The sequence below is a fragment of the Chelonoidis abingdonii genome, chromosome 8 (assembly GCF_003597395.2).
Source record: "Chelonoidis abingdonii isolate Lonesome George chromosome 8, CheloAbing_2.0, whole genome shotgun sequence".
In the NCBI taxonomy this organism is placed as follows: Eukaryota; Metazoa; Chordata; order Testudines; family Testudinidae; genus Chelonoidis; species Chelonoidis abingdonii.
In genome coordinates, this window is record NC_133776.1 from 37440653 (window position 1) to 37460497 (window position 19845).

The 19845-nt window shown below is 41.0% G+C and overlaps 1 protein-coding gene across 10 annotated transcripts in view; it reads left to right on the forward strand.

Annotated features, from left to right (window-relative positions):
- Positions 1-5622, forward strand: part of DOCK10 (dedicator of cytokinesis 10) — a 241168-nt gene extending 235546 nt beyond the window's left edge. For 6 of the 10 annotated variants that reach the window (XM_075068541.1, XM_075068543.1, XM_075068534.1 and 3 more), the window contains 2 exons: positions 325-463; positions 4989-5622. In XM_075068541.1, coding sequence (XP_074924642.1) covers positions 325-463; positions 4989-5105 — 256 coding nt within the window. In that variant the 3' untranslated portion in view covers positions 5106-5622. The remainder of the gene's footprint in view (positions 1-324; positions 464-4988) is intronic. The other 4 variants (XM_075068537.1, XM_075068535.1, XM_075068544.1 and 1 more) reach the window with 1 other exon arrangement.
- The last annotated feature ends 14223 nt before the right edge of the window (positions 5623-19845 follow it).

The following is a 19845-nucleotide window of genomic DNA, read 5'->3' on the forward strand; positions in this document are numbered from 1 at the left end:
ATAAGAGCCTGTATCGGAGAGATTGGAGAGAAACCTGGTTGCACGTCTGGTCACTCTCAGAACCCAGAGAGAACAACAACCAAACACTAACAGCACACACAAAAACTTCCCTTCCTCAAGATTTGAAAGTATCCTGTCCCCTGATTGGTCCTCTGGCCAGGTGACAGCCAGGCTCACTGAACTGGTTAACTCTTTACAGTCAAAAGAGATATAAAGTACTTCTGTTCTATTAACTCCTATCATCTGTTTATGACAGGGGCATAATATTTTTTTCACTGGAGTTTTTTTGCATAGATGTTCTTTGGTGTATGTTTATGCTTGTAGGCAGTTTGCAGAAGCATGTGGGCTTGCTCTTGAAGTTAACAAACGCCTTATTAAAGAGGACCAGTTAGAATATCAAGAAGAAATGAAGTCTCATTATAAGGATATGCTCAGCGAGCTCTCTGCAGTCATGAATGAACAGGTATTCTATTTTAACTTTTGGTGGTGGGGATGGACGTGGCTATTTGATTCCTATGATGAATGAATACAATTAGCTTCAGGGTTAATACAATTAACCACAAGTAAAATACTAATAATGCAGACTGCAACCAAGAACAATGCAACAATTATTGTGCAAACTTATTTGTGCAGTTTGACCAATGCTACTCAATCCTGACCTGTATAATTACTGCTATATTATGTGTAAAGCTCTCTAACATCCATAAACTGCTTTTATTCATACCTTTTGTTATTTCGGTGCTGCGTCTGTGTGTGGACTCTTTTACTTTAAATTAAGAGCATCTTGTTCTGGTTTAGGTCAAGTAATAATTTATCTACAATATCAGATTCCACACAGAAACTGGAAGCAAAATAACAAAAGGGTGAATTAAAACCAATTTAGTTACTTTGGTGCATGTTAGTATGTAAACAGCTCTAAATTGTGCCTGGAAAATTCTCACACATGAAAAGTGGCTAACTGCATGTATAAGTACCATTTGTATGCAGAGTTACTCACTTTACATAATTATCAGTGTCATAATTACTGGTATCTAACAAGGATATTTAATGAACATCCCATAGACCCTGTGACAGCTCATTTATATTATATATCTTCACAAATAGGGTGAATGATAACTACAGCTTGTTGAATAATATAAGAAGTGATTTATAAATATACATGCAAATAAACATGGCAAGTTTGCTTCACTATCATTGAGTCACATTCTCGTGTGGTGCAAATAGATGTAGCTCCGTTAAAGTAAATGGAAATACGCTTATTTGCACCAGTTGGGAATCTGGTCCATTATTTGCTATGATTTGTTATTTCAGGATTCTGATTACCACTAGTTTATTTATGAAAATGTTTGTTGAACTCCAAACATTTCATAAGTTTTATCATATTCTTCAAAAAAGTCATCCAAAAGTGTTGTATTAATTTAGAATTGTTGAATTGTTTTTTATTCATGGTTCATGAGTCTCCTGTTTTAAATAGTTTTAATCATCCAGTCACTCACCAGGCAAAATGAACAAGTTACTAGCAGTCCACAAACTGAAATTTGCATAAGATATTCAGTGAATACTCTTCTAATACAAATATGAGCCTGAGTATGATTGAGCTGTAAGTTTTTTTTAGTCAAGGCAAATACTGAGAGTCTACTATATCATTACTTGTACGTAACAAGGCTCTGATTTTTCCAAGGTGTTTAGTAACACCAAAGCCTATGAGAGCAAAAGCTCAGATAGTTGGTTATTTCCTCAAAACCAAGATGTTTTGAAAATCTCTGTTAAAAAACTAACTAAAAATGTGCATCTTCCTACCACCATCTTGTTACAGTTTGCCTTTCCTACCTGGCATGTTTCAAAAATAAAGTCCTTTTGCAGCTTTCAATATTTTTCTCCCTGCCAGTTGACCAGTGTCTTTGGAAACCATTGTATCATATTCTCACCATTGCGAAAAGATTATTTATGGGTACAAAACACCAATTCTCTGGAAAGTTCTTTCACAATCTAGTTGCTATGTTCCATTAATAGATCTCTGAGAAATTTGTCTTTTGCTGTTGCAGAAATATAATTAAGGGCGAAAGAACACCAAATATTTTGCTTTCTGAAAATCCAGCAATAAAACAGGAATTTTGCTTTCAGCTTTCCAAGCAATATGATTTTTTTTGCACAGCTTGAGTCCTCTTGCTTCCCTACTTCTGAGCAGAGAGCACCACCGCCATACATTTTACACACTGTAAATTGTAGCTGAACTATTTATTTCACATTGGGAAACCTCGAGACGCTATCATAATGGTACCATGTTCTCTACAATGACATCATGGTCTGGTGTGTTGCTCGTTGTATTTGAGACTGTTTTGATACACCCACTGACTGACTCTCTCATTACATATGCTCTTCTCTTTTTTTTGTTTTTTTTCCTGGCAGCTCTGTCATGGTCCATGCTTATACAGCTTCTCTTCTTCCCTGTCTAACATTTCCCTCAATACTGTAGACAAAAGTGGTATGTTTATTTTTCTTATGTCTATACTTTCCTTTGATGTCACATGCTTTCACTTGCTGATTTTCTGTTTTACCTACATTTTATGTCCATTTAAATGTCATGTCTAACTACTCGTGTTCAATCCAGCAAGGGGTTTGTGGGGGGGAAAAAGACACAAAATATGTGCAGTCTGAGTTCATGAACAACCTTGGCACTAATGATTCCTGCACTGTTAGTATCATGGAGCTTAGCAGAAGGTGATATCCTCCTCAGTCTTTGGTGGGGAAGTACATTGTCCATGATACGGCATGGTAACCTGCTAATATCAAATGGGTGGAGAAGGATCACATTCTGCCTTCCTTGCCATAAGGCAAGTTCTGCAATGATGGCTGGAGGAGAGGGTCAGGAACATACATCTTAGGAACTGCACAGAAAAAAAAACAGGTTTAAGCGCAGCATATCGTCTTCTGTTGCACAGGCAATGGGGAGCTCATGCACAGACAGTAAGTTTGAGTCCTGGGGGAAATGATGGCAGTTGTCTCACCACAGCCCCTGATGGAAGAATAAGCAGTATGTTTGTATATGAAGGTGATTTGAAATTCCAGAGTCGGGAGGGGAGCAGGTGGAAGGGGATCTCAGAATCCTTCTGTACTTACTTTCTCTAGAAGCCAGGCATAATGAGGAATAATGTTTGGCAAATGCCCAAGAAGTGCCAATGCAAAAGGAAAGGGGAAGGAGAAAACTTTTGAGTTGCCAAGGGGACCAAATATTGCATTAAACACCTGTTTTTCTCTCTGTGTACTTGTTCTGCCTGTGTTGTTTATTCTTTATATACATATTTATTTTATTTCTAATTGTTAAAGATAATAGCCCTGTTCTACCTTGAGACATATGTTCACAGCCCTTATTGGCTTCAGGGAGTATGTGAGGTAGAATTGGGACCAGTGATTATACAGACATGTATGCAGAGATACTGGCAACTGGTTTTAGGCAAAATATTCAGATTTAAGAAACCTATTCTGTTTAAATACTCCATTGCATTTTTGTGACGCCAAACTCAACATCTTTGTGCTACTTCTGAGAACCAGGAATGTAAGGTAAAACTGACCTATTTTCATTATTGATGCTGAGTGAAATAGAAAAAGTAAACACAATCAACATAAATGATAAATAGCAAAATAGGCTTCTAGCGCCAGATTTTCAGGTGCAATAGCAAAGTCATGCAAAATGCACAATCACTAGTATGTACAAAATCTTGCTTTGCTTGTATGAATTGTGGGTGCTGAAGTCTAGGTTTGGATGCACAGTAAACCATGTTGCAGACACAAACACCCATTTGCATGCATAGATGCAGATTTAATAATCTTGAGTGTAACACAAGTAAGGGCTTTTCTTTTTATTTATTTATTATTATTTTTTTGTAAATGTGAATGTTATGTCAAGATTGTCTCTCTTAATTTTTCTAAGCCTAAGTAATCATCATATGCTGGAGAATGCATATTTCATGAGCTCCAGGATGAGAGAAAACTCTTTTCAGTCACTCTTGTCCTCAAGATCAGTATTCATTAGGAACTCTGATGGTAGCTGATCCCCAAATAACAAATAAAGTCACAAGAAGGAGTTTAGGAGAAATTCTAACTTCTTTAGCACAATTACTGTCAATATCTTTATTTTAAATTCAGACTTGATAAAGAAGTGTTGACAAAGACAAGAAACACTGGTGATTCCTAGTGGCTTGAGCTCTGGCCTAGGACTCAGGAAACCTGGGTCCTATTCTCAGCTTTGCCACCAAGTGACCTTGGGGATAATGATATTGACTTCCTTTTCACTTCTTCATGTAGTCTTCATTGAAAGAAGACAAGCTCTCAATCTATTATTATAAAAACACCTCTACCTCGGTATAACACGACACGATATAACACAAATTCGGAGATAATGCGGTAAAGGAGTGCTTGGGAGTGGGGGGGCTGCGCACTCTGCTGGATCAAAGCAAGTTCGATATAACGCGGTTTCACCTATAATGCGGTAAGATTTTTTTGGTTCCCAAAGACAGCGTTATATCGAGGTAGAGGTGTAGCAAAAGTAAGTGTTGCTGAGACTAAAGTCAAATAGAGGTAAGTCTAATGAGTTTATAAAGTGCAGGTGACTACTCAATTTGGGTTACTTGAGAGTATTGTTGAAAAAACGTTGTTTAGGGAAGTATGCAATATGTTGATTGACAGAATGTAAGATATTCATGTTGAGGATTCCAACGAAGGACCCAATTCTGCCACCTTAATTCGGGAAACCCTCCTAATAAGAGTGTGGCCTGAGTAATAACTGCAGGATTGGGTCTCCAAATAAAGTTAATTTTTTGAACTACAAGTTTCCTTTATCAAGCATCCAAAATAAATAATGCATTATTTAATAAACAAAAATGTAAGATAAGTGAAAACAGTAAAAATTGTTGAAATAAATACTCAATGGATTCATTTTGTTTTCATCTGTTGTTTCATCCTTAATTTTTTTTTTTTTTAATAAAAAGATTATCCACAAGGAGGATTCAGCAAAGCCACAAGGAATGGAACGAACCTATTCACGAACCTTCAGTAGAACAAACACAGCCCTGCCAGGAGCAGTGATGTCAAATCCTGACATTTGACTGAAACATCTTTGACTTTATGCATACCTCTGGAGGACATTTTTTTTTTAAGTGTAAAGTGATCATGAACAATACAGTGAAAATGGATTGTGCGATATGGTTTTAATTTATTGGAAGTCTTCACAGTGATAATATATTTTAAAACTGCTAGCTTGATTATTTTTTTTGTCCAACCCTGTATTTATACATTTCCTATCTTTTTTTTATTGAGAAGTCTTTATTAAGTGAGGCTGAATATGAAATTTCCATTGAACGTTTAGCTCCACAGCAAGCCCTAAGTTTGCTGTAAATGATAATATATCTAATACTAAGTCCTAGTATACATATATTTTAAAGGTCAAATGTGGGTGTTTTATAACATTTAAGTATGTCATAATTGTAAATAGAGGATGTGTAAAATATGTCATTTTTACAAAATTTAAAAGACTATCTTTTTAGTTAATTATAAGTATACTAAAAATATGAATAACTTTTCAGATAAAATTATATTAAAATATTTGTGTATGTGTACAAAAAATGTCTATAAAGATTTCTCTTTGAAGACAATGCATTGGTTTATAGAATTTTAGAATCATAGACATTTAGGAGGGAAAGGTCATCTAGTCCAGTCTCCTGCACTGAGGCAGGACTAAGTATCTACACCATCCCTGACAGGTATTTTTCCAACCTGTTCTCAAAAGCTTCCAATGATGGAGATTCTACAGCCTACCTTGGTAATTTGCTCCAGTGCTTAATCACCTTACAGTTAGGAAGTTTTTCCTAATATCTAATCTAAATCTCCATTACTGCAATTTAAGCCCATTACTACTTGTCCTATCCTCAGCGGATGAGAACTATTTATCACCCTCCTCTTTATAGCAACCTTTTACTTACTTGAAGACTGTTAGCATGTCCTTCCTCAGCTTTCTCTTCTTCAGACTAAATAAGCCCAGTTTTTTTCAATCTTTCCTCAAAGTTTTCTAGACCTTTAATCTTTTTTGTTGATCTCTTTTGAACTTTCGCCAGTTTGTCCCCATCTTTCCTGGAATGTGGTGCCCAGAATAGGACATGGTACTCCAGTTGAGGCCTTACCAGTGCTGAATAGAGTGGAAGAAATACTTCTCATGTCTTGCTTACAACACTCCTGCTAATATATCTGAGAATCATAGAATATCAGGATTTGAAGGGACCTCAGCAGGTCATCTAGTCCAACCCCCTGCTCAAAGCAGGACCAATTCCCAACTAAATCATCCTACCCAGGGCTTTGTCAGACCTGCCCTTAAAAACCTATAAGGATGGAGATTCCACCACCTCCCTAGGTAACCCATTCCAGTGCTTCACTACCCTCTTAGTGAAAAAGTTTTTCCTAATATCCAACCTAAACCTCCTCCACTGCAACTTAAGACCATTACTCCTTGTTCTGTCATCTCAGCACTAGAACCATCTAGATCATCTCTTTGGAACCCTTTCAGTATGTTGAAAAGCTATCCAATCCCCGCTCATTTTCTTCTGCAGACTAAACATCCAGTTCCCTCACCTCTCTCCTCCAGCCTAATCATTTTTGTTGCCTCTGCTGGACTCTTCAATTTCTCCACATCCTTCTTGTAGTGTGGGCCAAAATGCACACAGTACTCAATGAGCCTATAATGTAATAGACGGGAAATCACGTCCTCATTGCTGCAATGCCCCTACTTATACACAGCCCAAATGCTGTTAGCCTTTTTGCACAAAGTGCATACTGTTATCAATCCAGCTTCTCATCCACTGTAACCCTTAGGTCCTTTTCTGCAGAACTGCTTCCTAGCCATTCGGTCCCTAGTCTGTAATAGTGAATGGGATTCTTCCGTCCTAAGTGCAGGACTCTGCACTTGTCCTTATTGAACCTCATCAAATTTCTTTTGGCCCAATCCTCTAATTTGTCTAGGATGATGGTTGCTTTTTTTGCAATAGTACAGATGCTCTCCAACTTACGCAAGTGTTCCATTCCGGAATGCCTTGCGTAACTCAAATTTTGTGTAAGTTGGAGACGTATCTCCGACCATTACACAGAAAAAAACCCCACTCAGTATACCTTGTGAACTGCAGAAAACAGCTTCAAATTCTCCTTCAAATTCTCAACCAGTTCCTCCCTATTTGTCTTGTCAAATCTAGAACAGCCTCTCCCCTACTCACTTTCTCCATCTCCTGTAATAAAAAGTTGTCTCCAAATACATTCCAAGAACTTTTTGTATAATCTGTGCTCTGCTATATTATTTTCCCAATAGATGTGTGGGTAGTTGAAGTCCCCCATCACCACCAAGCCCTGTGCTTTGGATGATTATTTTAGTTGTTTAAAAAAAGCCTCATCCACCTCTTCCTGGTTACATAGACTGTAGTAGACTCCTACTGTGACATCACCCTTGTTTTTTATCCCTTTTATTCTTACCCAGAGACTTTCAACAGGTCTATCTCCCTCTTCTGTCTCTACCTCAGGGGAAGTGTATACATCTTTGATCTACAAGGCAACACCTCCTCCCTTGTTTCCCTGCCTGTCCTTCCTGAACAAGGATATAACAATATACCAATATTCCAGTCATGTGAATTATCCCACCAAGTCTCTGTGACGTCAGTTATGTCATTATTGTGATTATTCACTAGTATTTCTAGTTCTTCCTGTTTATTCTCCATATTGTTTGTATTAGCATACAGATATCTGAAATGTTCATTAGGTTTCCCCTCTATATTCCTTATTATTTATGTTTTGTCCCTCCTATGGTAGCCCATGTACCCCCAGATTCCAACCTTTCATCCAGGACTGTGTGTTCTGAACTTATCTGTGGTCTTTTGTCTCCTACTCTCATTGAACCTAGTTTACTGCAATTTCTGTGCTCTCCAAAACAATGGAAATGAAAATGTCACATACGATCATGACGTGTTCCATACTTATTGTCATAATAGACATTTGCCACAGGTAACTGAACATTTCAAGAGATCTCTAGAGATTCCAGATTTGGAGCTGGACTATGGCCTTTAGTTGTTGGTCTGTATTAGGAACAGTGTGGAACTGGACTATATCATTTTTTAAATTCCCTATTGAATAACTCCTGTACTCCTGTAACATTCATCCCTTTGCTCATAGATGCTGGGCTGGCGGCCTATTATTTTTATATTCTTTTATATATTAATTTCGTTTTCACCCTTCTATATAGACTATCTCCCTGATATTCTCAAATGATGACCTACCTCTAGAGAACGCCCTCTCCCTTACATGTCTACCTGAGTCCCTCAGGGAGTAGAGTGCAAGAGGTTTGAAATTGATCAGTTATGATGTGTATGGGATGTTTCTGAAAATGTCACTGAGATCTTCCTCTCCTCCTCCAACAGTTCTTCTTCGAGTAACGGCTCTGTGGGTGCTCCACTCTAGGTGTGCTTGCGCCCCTGTGCCTTTGATCTAAGGTTTCTTATAGCAGTGTCCGTTTGACCCACGCATGTGTGTTACTCAGCTTCATTGGGTTAGCCCAATGCCGTTGCTCTATAGCACTACATGGGCTAACCATCCCTAGTTCTTTCTCAACTAACCCAGCTTGAGATGGAGCCTTAGCTAGTTGTCCAAGTTGAGTTTTGCCTCAACTGTGTTCTCTTAGATTTTGTTGTTAAGGTATTATAGTAGTTAGCCCTTAGTAATAGTTAGTTGTATTAGTTTTTAAAATAAAAAAGTGTTCTGTATCGCTTTTAGATAGTTGCCCCTCCCCCGGGGAGGTTTTGCCCTTTCCAAGGATATGCCTGGTTCTCCTGGGTTCAACCATTGCCTGTTATGCCAGGAGACAATCCCGATGAGCCACAGACACTCCCACTGCATCCATTGCCTTGGGGAATCTCATATTTCCACAATATGAAATTTATGTCTGGCATTAAAATACAGCGCCTGAAAGAATAGGGAAATAAAACTTTGATTCCTTTTGATCAAGAGCTTGCTGCATCCAGCTTCTGACCCAAGCCGGGAGCTCCCACCATACACCTGTCTCCGAGTAAGTCAGCTTCCTTTTCTATCTCTGATCCATACTCCTCAAGGGCATCTAAGAAGAAAACCCAAGTTTCCTTTCATAAGTCTTCCAAAAACCCTGAGTTCTACAAGTAGGATGTCTGCCTCAAAGAAGTTGAAGTTTTCAGCTCACATAGATCCCATCGGTCTCTGACATGGTACTCACAAGGCAGCTGGTTCCTCAGATACTGAGAGCTCTCCTAACCATAGAAACCCTAAAATATCAGGGACAGAGGAAACATTGGTATCAACAATAGACCATGGCAGCAAGAAGAGCTCTACTATCCTACCGAAAAAGACCATTTGGGCACCCTCCAAAATACCATGGAGCATTCAAAACTCACAGTACCATTGGATCCTTCAGCTACCATTACTTAAGCTCAAGCCCTGGACACAATACCAAAAACATATTCAGTACCACAAGAATTAGTTTTCCCAAGACCTCGCAGAATCGAAGACTCCTGATTCACCACTGCTCAGCTTGGATCACTTCTCAGTACTGAGAACTGCCAGATATCTGGACAGTCGTCCAGTACAAATGGTGGTACCTCAAGCTTCTTCTACTGACCCACCATTACCAAGTGACTTAGAGGAGGAGCATTCTGATGAAGATTTTGCCTCAGCCTCCCAAATAGCTGTACAAGGCTCTCCACTCTGTCCCATAAAAGTTCTTTTCATTAAGTCCCTGAGGAACCTGAGCTCACTCCTGACAGATGTCCACAACTACCATCCCACCAGGGCAAACACCTGTGGATTCCACTACCCATGCCATATGAACTACCCTCTTGGCCCCTTCATGGCTTATCACAATCAATTCTCTAGGGCAGGGGTGGGGAACCTCTGGCCTGTGGGCCAGATCAGGCCCACTGCTTAATTTAATCCGGTCTGCAGCAAGTCTCCGCACCAAAGGCCAGAAACCACAAGCTTCAGCGTCCCTTCCCCCCACCCCCACAGCTCCCAGTCAGAGGGGCAATCAGGAAGCTCTGCATGCTGCCCCAGCGCCAGCTCTGCAGCTCCCATTGGCCGGGAACTGTGGCCAATGAAAGCTGCGAGGGTGGTGACTGCAGGCGCGGGCAGCACGCACTGCACAGAGCCCTCTGGCCACCCGTCCGCCTAGGGGCCACATACTCTGGCTGCCTTAGCCCTGCTGCGCTGCCGACTGGGAGTCACCTCAGGTAAGCACCACTTGGCTGGAGCCTGAACCCCCAAACCCAGCTCAGAACCCCCTGCCGCCCCCTAATTCCCTCCCAGACCCCACACCCCTATCTGCACCCCAACCCCCTGCCCCAGATTGGAACTCCCTCGCACACCCCAAGTCCCCAAACTCTGCACCCTAACCCTTTGCCCCAGCCTTCAGTCCCTTCCCATACTCCAAACCTCTGTGCACCAAACTCCTCATCCCCAGACTCACCTCAGAGCCTGCACCCCCAGCTGGAACCCTCACCCTCTCCCAGACCCCAACGCCCTGCTGCAGCCCAGAGCCCACTCCTGCACCCTAAATCCCTCATTTCTGGCCCCACCTTGGAGCCTAGGGGAAGCCCCAAGCCTCTGTGCCCCTCTGCATGGCTCTGTATGGCCTGCAACTGATTTTTCAAATGGGTCAAAGACCCCTGATGGAAAAAAGGTTCCCCACCCCTGCTCTAGGGCCTCAAGCTCTGCCCTTCATAGAGAGAGACAGCCCTCCGCACCCAGCTGTTTTTCTTCCATGCCGGACTGAACTCCAAAACTCCCTCCTCCTTAAAGGGGAACTGCTTGGTAATCAGCTAGAGTGGACCACCCATAGGGACACTAATGAAAGAAGAAATGATTACTCATACTGTGCAGTAATTGCGGTTCTTTTAAATGTGTATCCCTATCTGTCCACCACGATTTGCCCTCCTCATCTGCTTTGGAGTTCTCTGTCATGGGGCTTCGTGGTAGAGAAGGAACAGTATTATATAGCAACAGCATATGGCACAAGGCTGAGTGACATGCATTTGTGGGCTGAATGGACATTGCTGTGAGAAATCTCTGATCAAAGGTGCAGGGAGCACAAGCGCACCCAGAGTAGAGCACCCATAGGGGGACACATCTTGAAGAACCACAGTTACAGCACAAGGGGTGTAACCATTTCATCCTTCTGCCCCATAAACATGTCTGAGTCCAGAACTGCTTCATTGGGATTACTGAGATTATAAAGGAGCTGCAATCCGGTGCAGCTGGGAGGAATGGGGTGGTTTCTGCACTCCTGTAGACATAAAACCCTAGCTCCCTGGGGATGGGGTGAAAGAGGTTCTCACCTAGCCTACACCTGCTGGCACTGGTGGCTGTTACTGCTGATTCTTTCCTTCCTGGGAAATTTGGCAAAGAGACCCATCCCATATGGTACACCTGAGTGGGGTGAGGAAGGAGCAGCTGAGGCTACATACCCCAGTAAGCCCCAATTCTGCTATCACCTCTGTGCAGATGTGCCACTGCACCTATACAGATCCCCTGTGAAGTCACTAAAGCTCTGGCACGGGAAGGTGAGGGGTACAGGGACCCTGTCTGTGCAGGGTTTGCTGAGGATTAGGGCCGAAGTCTTTCACCGTGGATGGGGTCAATTTAGATTTCACATAGGGGAAAAAAATAACTTGCTCTGATTCAGACTGCACTGCATTTGTTTTTAATTCAGAACTTCTGAGAGTAATAACAGAAGACAATGTAATGCCCTGTATTTCAATAAGGGTTTCAAAATTAAATACTGCTACAGTTCTTACCCTGTTTTTCATCTCTATTATCACATTCCATTTCTATTCACATTCAAAGGATTTTTATTTTAACCAGATATAGCAACTTTGGCAAATTGAAGGTCGACTGATGTGGAATTGTGCAGCTGCACCGTGCACAGAGCTAATTTCTTTTCCATTGGTGTGATGACAGCATTAGCTCATGACTGCAATTACAGATAATTGCTCAACCTTTCACCTCTATAATACACTGCATTGAGTGACGTACTTCTCTGTGATGAAAATCAGGCTGTATCTTATCAGCTTCAGTCACATCATCAAATGAAAAGAAAGACATTTGTGTTTCTAGTTTGCTCAGCTCTGCCCTTCAGTTTCTACACTGTTTGAAGTCAATAGGCTTTACTGAAAAAAATAAATCCTAGCTCAAATTTTCATGTTTTTACGCAGTTTATATTATACATAATAATACAATACTATTGAATTGCACAGTGATATGGTCTAATGGAATTAGTGATTAGTCCATAAGAATTGGCATAAATAGTGCCTATAGAATGAGTCCTTGACCATTGATCAGATAACAGAAACAGTTACCCTTGTTGTAACTTCAGTATAAGAGGTCACATTAATTTGTCATCCAGTTCCATTTGCCTCACTGTTTTTACACCAGGGATTAATTTGGTCCTTTGTGTTTATCAAGATTCATGCTTTATGGGTGAGGTTTTCAAAGGCACCAACGCGATTTGGACAAACCCAATTCCTATTCATATGAATGGGAAATCAGTGTCTAAACCGCCTTCGCATCTTTGAAAATCCCATTCTGTATTTTCGGTAGTATGGTGTTCACCCAGGGAATGCTGTAAATTGTCGACTGCCTTATCTCAAAATAAAGGTGTTTTCTGAAAAATGTACAGATTGTCATGAGATCTTATGATTATTGTCTCTCAATAACTCCCACATCAAACTCATTAAATTCACATAAGAACTGCCATACCGGGTCAGATCAAAGGTCGATCTATCCCAGTATCCTGTCTTCTGACAGTGGCCAATGGCAGGTGACCCAGAGGCAATGAACAGAACAGGTAATCATCAAGTGATCCTTTCCCTGTCACTCATTCCCAGCTTCTGGCAAACAGAGGCTAGGGATGCCATTCCTGCCCATCCTGGCTAATAGCCATTGATGGACCTATCCTGCATGAATTTATCTAGTTCTTTTTTGAACCCTGTTATAGTCTTAGCCTTCACAACATCGTCTGGCAGAATTCCACAGGTTGACTGTGCATTGTATGAAGAAATACTTCCTTTTGTTTGTTTTAAATCTGCTGCCTATTAATTTCATTTGGTGACCCCTAGTTCTTGTGTTATGAGAAGGAGTAAATAACACTTCCTTATTTACTTTCTCCATGAGTCATGATTTTATAGACCTCAATTATATCACCCCTTAGTCATCTCTTTTCCAAGCTGAAAAGTCCTAGTCTTATTAATCTCTCCTCACACGGAAGCCATTCCATACCCCTACTCATTTTTGTTGCCCTTTTCTGAACTTTTTCCAATTCCAATATATCTTGTATGAGATGAGGCAACCATATCTGCACACAGTATTCAAGATGTGAGTGTACCATGGATTTATAGAGAGGCAATATGATATTTTCTGTCTTATTTATCCCTTTCTTAATGATTCCCAACATTCTGTTTACTTTTTTGACTGCTGCTGCGCATTGAGTGGATGTTGTCAGAGAACTATCCACAGTGAGTCCAAGATCTCTTTCTTTGAGTAGTAACAGCTAATTTAGACCCCATCATTTTATATGTATAGTTGGGATTATGTTTTCCAATGTGCATTACTTTGAATTAATCAACATTGACACACGTCAAAGAACTAGCTTTCTGACAGCCATACTCGTACACTCATCTGGGGGTCTCAGAATCCAGCACAGTTTCTGGCTCTTACCTGATCACTAGTATTACGGGATCTATAGATTTGAATTTTGCAGACAGCTATCCCAGAGGGCATCTGCTTTCCTGCCGTGCTCAGACATTTGCAATATGGTTATGAGAGAGTGGTTAGAAAATGTTATTTTTGGTCCTGGTCATTGTCATCAAGGGACGAGATAATCATGTTGTGAGCTGACTGCTACTATGATAGATAGTCTTTGCCAAATTTGGGAGGGATAGTAATAGATATGCATGTGGCTCCTTCCTTCCCAAACAGAGACATGGTTGTGCAGAGTTTTAATCACTGAGGACATCAATTGGTCCTGTAATTAAAACTTTATTAACAACTCTGTTGAGGATGCAGGAGCCAGAGTTGAATCCAGCTCCCTGGCCCACAGATGTGTTGGCTGTGAAGTGCTAGGAGGACTAAAAGGTACTAAACACAAACATTTGACATTAAGCTAGTCAAATTGGACAGGATCCACACAATGAGCAGAACTTTTAAATAAGATTATAGTCACTGCTCTTTAATCTTGTGGAGTTTCCTAGTGTCTGCACTTATTCCTGTTGCCTAAGGAAACAGGCTGTCCAGTATTGGAACTCCTATTCATGGTAGTCTAGCTACTAGAAGGCAACATGATAATATATATGTTGTCGGTATTACGTATTTTTACACACGGATAATTTACTTTGTATCTGAGGTAAAGTTTACAAAAGCACCCAAGTCTTATTGAAAATCAGTGGGGCTTAGGCTCCTAAGTCATCTAGGTACTTTTGAACATATTAACCTTGTCAAAAAATTTAGCTGGAAACTAACATGACTGTGATTTATTTTTTCATTTTCTGACAAGCTGTTGTATGACGTATGAATAATGTGGATCTGGCAGGCTAAAATACAGAGAACACTAGGGTATAATTTTTAGAGAAGTATGATTGACATGAAGTGACATATTACAAAGCACACACTCAAAAATTTCTGCAGTTGGAAAGGTTCTGTTGTTTCTGGTGATGTGTCCTATCACTGGGTAATGCTGAAAACTGTAGAATCTTTGTTAATGGCGCCATTTTTTAAAGATGGCCACCATAAACGTATTGGCCAAGATTATAAAAAAATGAGATTTTGGTTCCAAGACCCTGCAAACTCTTAGATATGTACTTAAGTCTGTGGGTGAAATCCTGGCCCGATTGAACTCTAAAGGAGTTTTGCCATTCACTTAATGGAGCCAGGATTTCATTTTATGCATATGAGTAGTCAGTGAGAATATTCATAATTTAAAAGCTACACACACGTCTTAGCAGGATTGGGCCCCATATTGGTGATCTGCTGAGCATGTGGCACTTTTCTAATCAGATCACTGATTTAGGTGCACAAATAAGGATGTAGAAGTTAAAATGTAGACCCCTGTCTTGGCCTTTATATCCAAACAATACTTCACCATCAGTCCTCTGGATTGTTCCTGCGAAGATAATAAACAGCAGAACCATAATTATGTGAGCTGTATTTTAAGTTTTCTTATATCTGCTAAGAAGTTTCTCAGCACTGAATCTGATCATTTGAATCTCACAGTAATGGTTTAGAAATGAGCTGGCTAGCAAACAAGTGGTTTTCTTGAGGAATTGAATTGTCTAGCTCCAGCAGACAGATTGTGTAAGACAGTTTGTGACACCCCCTGTCATGCTGGAAAGTGATAAATGGTTTTATTTAAGAAATCAAATACAAATAAATCTTATAAATAATGTTTTCAATATACACTGTGCTTGTTTGCAGCAAATTTGGGAGCAGATGAAAAATCTAGTGGTAAGTAGTCAAGCCACGGGCCAATCAATCTGTAAGTTAATTACAGCTAGATTCTTTCATTACATTCTCATTTTCTTCATGGCAGTATATAATGCTAATATTCACAAGGTAATGAAATATTCTGCTGCCTGATTTACATCAGCATTTTTCAGATGAAATGTAAATAAGAAATCAGTATCTCCACATATTTGTATTTATAACAATATGATACACTTCATATCGTACTGTGTTTACATTGTCCAGGATGGGATGTGAGAAGTATATTTCCCCAAAACTATACATGCAATAGGGGACTGTCTCCCCTCTGCCAAACGGTAGCAGATGTTGGGGCCTTTAAGGCCAGCTTGCCTATGAAAGAAAAATCAGTGATGCAGAAACTGGGATGTTCTTAAAGCAGCTTGTTTATTTTACTTTATGTACATCAGTCATGCAACACAGATTGTCACAAACAGTGTGTAGGCAATTCCCTCTTTCAGGAATTTCAGCCAATGCCTAATTCTCAGGGTGCAATTCTGCTTCAAGAATTGCCTCTGGCCAGAGAGAATAAGGCAGAGAGCAAAACTCCTTTTCTGCTTGCCACAGATGCCCCCAAAAGAAAGCACAACACAAAACTAATTATACAGTATTGTTGCAAAGACTAAACAACAGTTGCAGGCTAAGAAAACAACTTGTAATACTAAATGTAACAGCACCATCCACTGAGTCCTGCCATAGCAGGATAAACAGTTTATTTTGCTGGGTCTTGGACCAATATTTTCATAAGAGTGTAATGATTTTGGAGCACTGTCGTTTTTGGATGGCCAGTTTGAGATGTCTTTCTGATTGTCAGAAAGTGCTCAGCATCTGACCTTTGAAAATCAACCCCCAGTCAGGTGTCTCAAATTAGGCCCCCAAAATCCCAAGTCACTTTTGAAAATATTGGCATTGAACTCTATTTTGCTGTTGTTGATACAGTTAATAATCACTAGGGCTGTCAATCACAGTGAGCAGGGAATTGAACCCTGCTCTCCTGTGAGCATCTTAACTCTTGGACCATTCTTCCTCTAGAGTGAGGTTACTGAGGTGGCTCATGTTGTGATTCAGGGCTATGTTTGGCTTACTGTGAGGCATCAGTTGCAGGCCTGGCTGGCTCTCAAGTTCTCCGAATACTATGAAACCTCTCTGACTGTTGCACATTCGTGCCCTAGGGAATGCCCCAGGAATGCACATTTGAAAGAAAGCAGTAAGCCCCGCACAACTGCACAAGAGCTGAAACCCCATTATGAACTTAGCCAGATTTTAGAAGAGATGAGACAGAGGCTGTTTGGAATTTAGGGAAAAAGAAGATGAGATCATGTAATTAAAGACCTGTATCAAAAGGCATCCACACAAGGGGGCTGAGTTAAGGTTGCCCAGGCAAGCTTAATCCTGGCATTTCCTAACTTTTGAGTGTTTGACTTTGCAATCTTCAAACTATTTTAACGTATTTTTATATAATTAGTTATATAATGGCGATGATATGCTAATTGTTTTTGAGATAGATAAGACAAAGACCTTGCCTCAAAAAGCTTTATGTTCTAAATAGATTGCAAATAAACAAGGAGGGGAGAAATAATGAAAACAAAACAATAGCAAAGGAACATAGGACACAGGAATTGCCATAGTGGATCAAACCAGGAGCCTCTAACTTGCTTCTGATACTGGCATGTACTGGCAACTTCCAAGGAAGGTGCAAGAAACCCGCTGTATACACTTATGGGATAACACTCCCCCTCCACCCACCCCTCCAAGGAAAAGTGTCTCCTTAACCCTCAGTTAATTAGAAGTTGGCTCATGCTCTTCCAAAACTCTTGTTAATTGTTTTAATTTTCCCTGTGATAACTCTGGATATTCTTGTTGTCTGTATAAATGTCCAGTCCTTTTTGGAACCTCACTAAGGTCTCAATCCTGTAGCAGTGAGTTCTACACACTCACTGGAGAATGGAGAAGATAAGCATGCGTCAGGTTAATAGCTGGATGTTGAGGTGGGAGGGAGGATGACTAATGTTTAGAAGAGCTAGCTAGGAACATTAACAGATCAGGTTCTATTAGACAGTTAAGCCCTGTGGGGCAGGGACCGTCTTTTTGTTCTGTGTTTGTGCAGCACCTACCACAAAGCAGTCCAAGTCCCTGGCTTGAGGTCCTAGGCACTGCTACCATACAATTCATAAACAGTAATAATGATCTAGCTTTGATTTTTCCTTCTGAACTGCCTTGCCCACACCTGTTGTGTATCCCTTTCTTTCAGATGGATTAATGGATGCTTGTAAGAGCACATCATGTGGTTTGTTATCACTGCCTTGTAATAATTACTAATTCTCTACACAATTCCTATTTTTAATCTATATTTCATATGTTAAAATAATTTGACTCCTATCAGTTGTTTTCACAACCTCCACCAACGCACTGACATCATTAATATCTGTACCATGTTCTTTATTCACTTGAGCTTTACTCAAGCAAAAATCCCACTGAAATTGTCCCTGGTATCATTAGTTTGAAAACCAAAGCCTTCATCCTGCCCCACTGAATTTGATGAGATTAGTTTCAGGCCCAAATTCTGCTACAAAGTCTTGTTTTCTTTTATCTTGGTTCCTTCACTGGGGATATCATCTTAGAAGTTGCCTTATTCCTCTGAAAGTTGTAATGAAATTTTCAATAAAGAAACAAGATAAAAATACAGCCTGCCATCCTGTCATAGTTCCCTCCAGCTCATGGCTGAAGCACATTTGGGGGAGAGAAGGGGTGAAGTGCATCAGGGGCCCTGCTTCCATTCTCTCAGGGCTTTGGGTAAAGAGAGGGCTTCAGGCTGCAGAGCTGTCAGGCCAGCACCTTTCACAAGCACCAAAGTCAGAGCAAAGAAAAAAATCAAAGCCTACTTTGCTGTATGGTCAAATTGCCATTTGAGTTTCCACTCACTCAGGTGACTGTGGAATTTCAAAAGTTCTGGCTTCCATGAAAACAAGAGAGGAAAAGCAGAAGCATACAACATACAAGAGGAAACCTCAAACAAAACTAGCCTAAACGAGTCTGACTGCAACACAGTATGATTGCTTCTCATCCTTCCCAGGCCGACTGTCAGCAGCTAAGGGTATGTCTACATGACGGGATTATTCCGATTTTACAGAAACCGTTTTTTAAAACAGATTGTATAAAGTCGAGTGCACGCGACCACACTAAGCACATTAATTTGGCGGTGTGCATCCATGTACCGAGGCTAGTGTCGATTTCCAGAGTGTTGCACTGTGGGTAGCTATCCTGTAGCTATCCCATAGTTCCCAGAGTCTCTCTCGCCCTTGGAATTTTGGGGTGAGATCCCAGTGCCTGATGGGGCAAAAAACATTGTCATGGGTGGTTCTGGGTACAGCCTCACCCCTCCCTCCGTGAAAGCAGCAGCTGCCAACTGTTTTGAGCCTTTTTTCCTGGGTGAACTGTGCAAACGCCATGCCACAGCAAGCATGGACCCTGCTCAGATCAAAACCACAATCGTGGACGTTGTAAACACCTCGCGCATTCTCATGCAGTCAATGCTGAACCAGGACCTGTGAAGTCAAGCAAGGAGGAGGCGGCTACGGCAGCGCGGTGACCAGAGTGATGAGGACATGGACACAGAATTCTCTCAAACCGCGGGCCCCTGCGCTTTGGAGATCCTGCTGGTAATAGGGCAAGTTCTAGCCATTGAACGTCAATTTTGGGCCTGGGAAACAAGCACAGACTGGTGGGACCGCATAATGTTGCAGGTGTGGGACAATTCCCAGTGGCTGCGAACTTTCACGTGCAAAGGGCATGATTCTTTCATGGAACTTTGTGACTTGCTTTCCCTGCCTGAAGAAACCAGAATACAAAGATGAGAGCAGCCCTCCACAGTTGAGAAAGAGAGTGGCAATAGCCCCTAAAAACTTGCAACGCCCACAGCTACCGGTCAGTCAGGATCCAATTTTGGAAGTGGGCCAAATCTCTTGGGGGGCTGCTGTGATGCAGTAGCCAAAGCAATCATCTGAAAACTGCTGCTACGAAGGGATAATGTGCAGGTCATAGTGGATGGCTTTGCTCAATGGATTTCCTTAACTGTGGTGGGGCGATAGATGGAACCCCATATCCCTATCTGGCACTGGAGCACCAGGGCACCCAGTACGTAAACGGCAAGGGGTACTTTTCAATGGTGCTGCAAGCACTGGTGGATCACTGGGCGTTGTTTAACCAACATCCACGTGGGATGGCCCAGGAAGGTTTATATGCTACAGTAGTCTTCCAGGAACACTAGCTCTTTTTAAATGGCTGCAG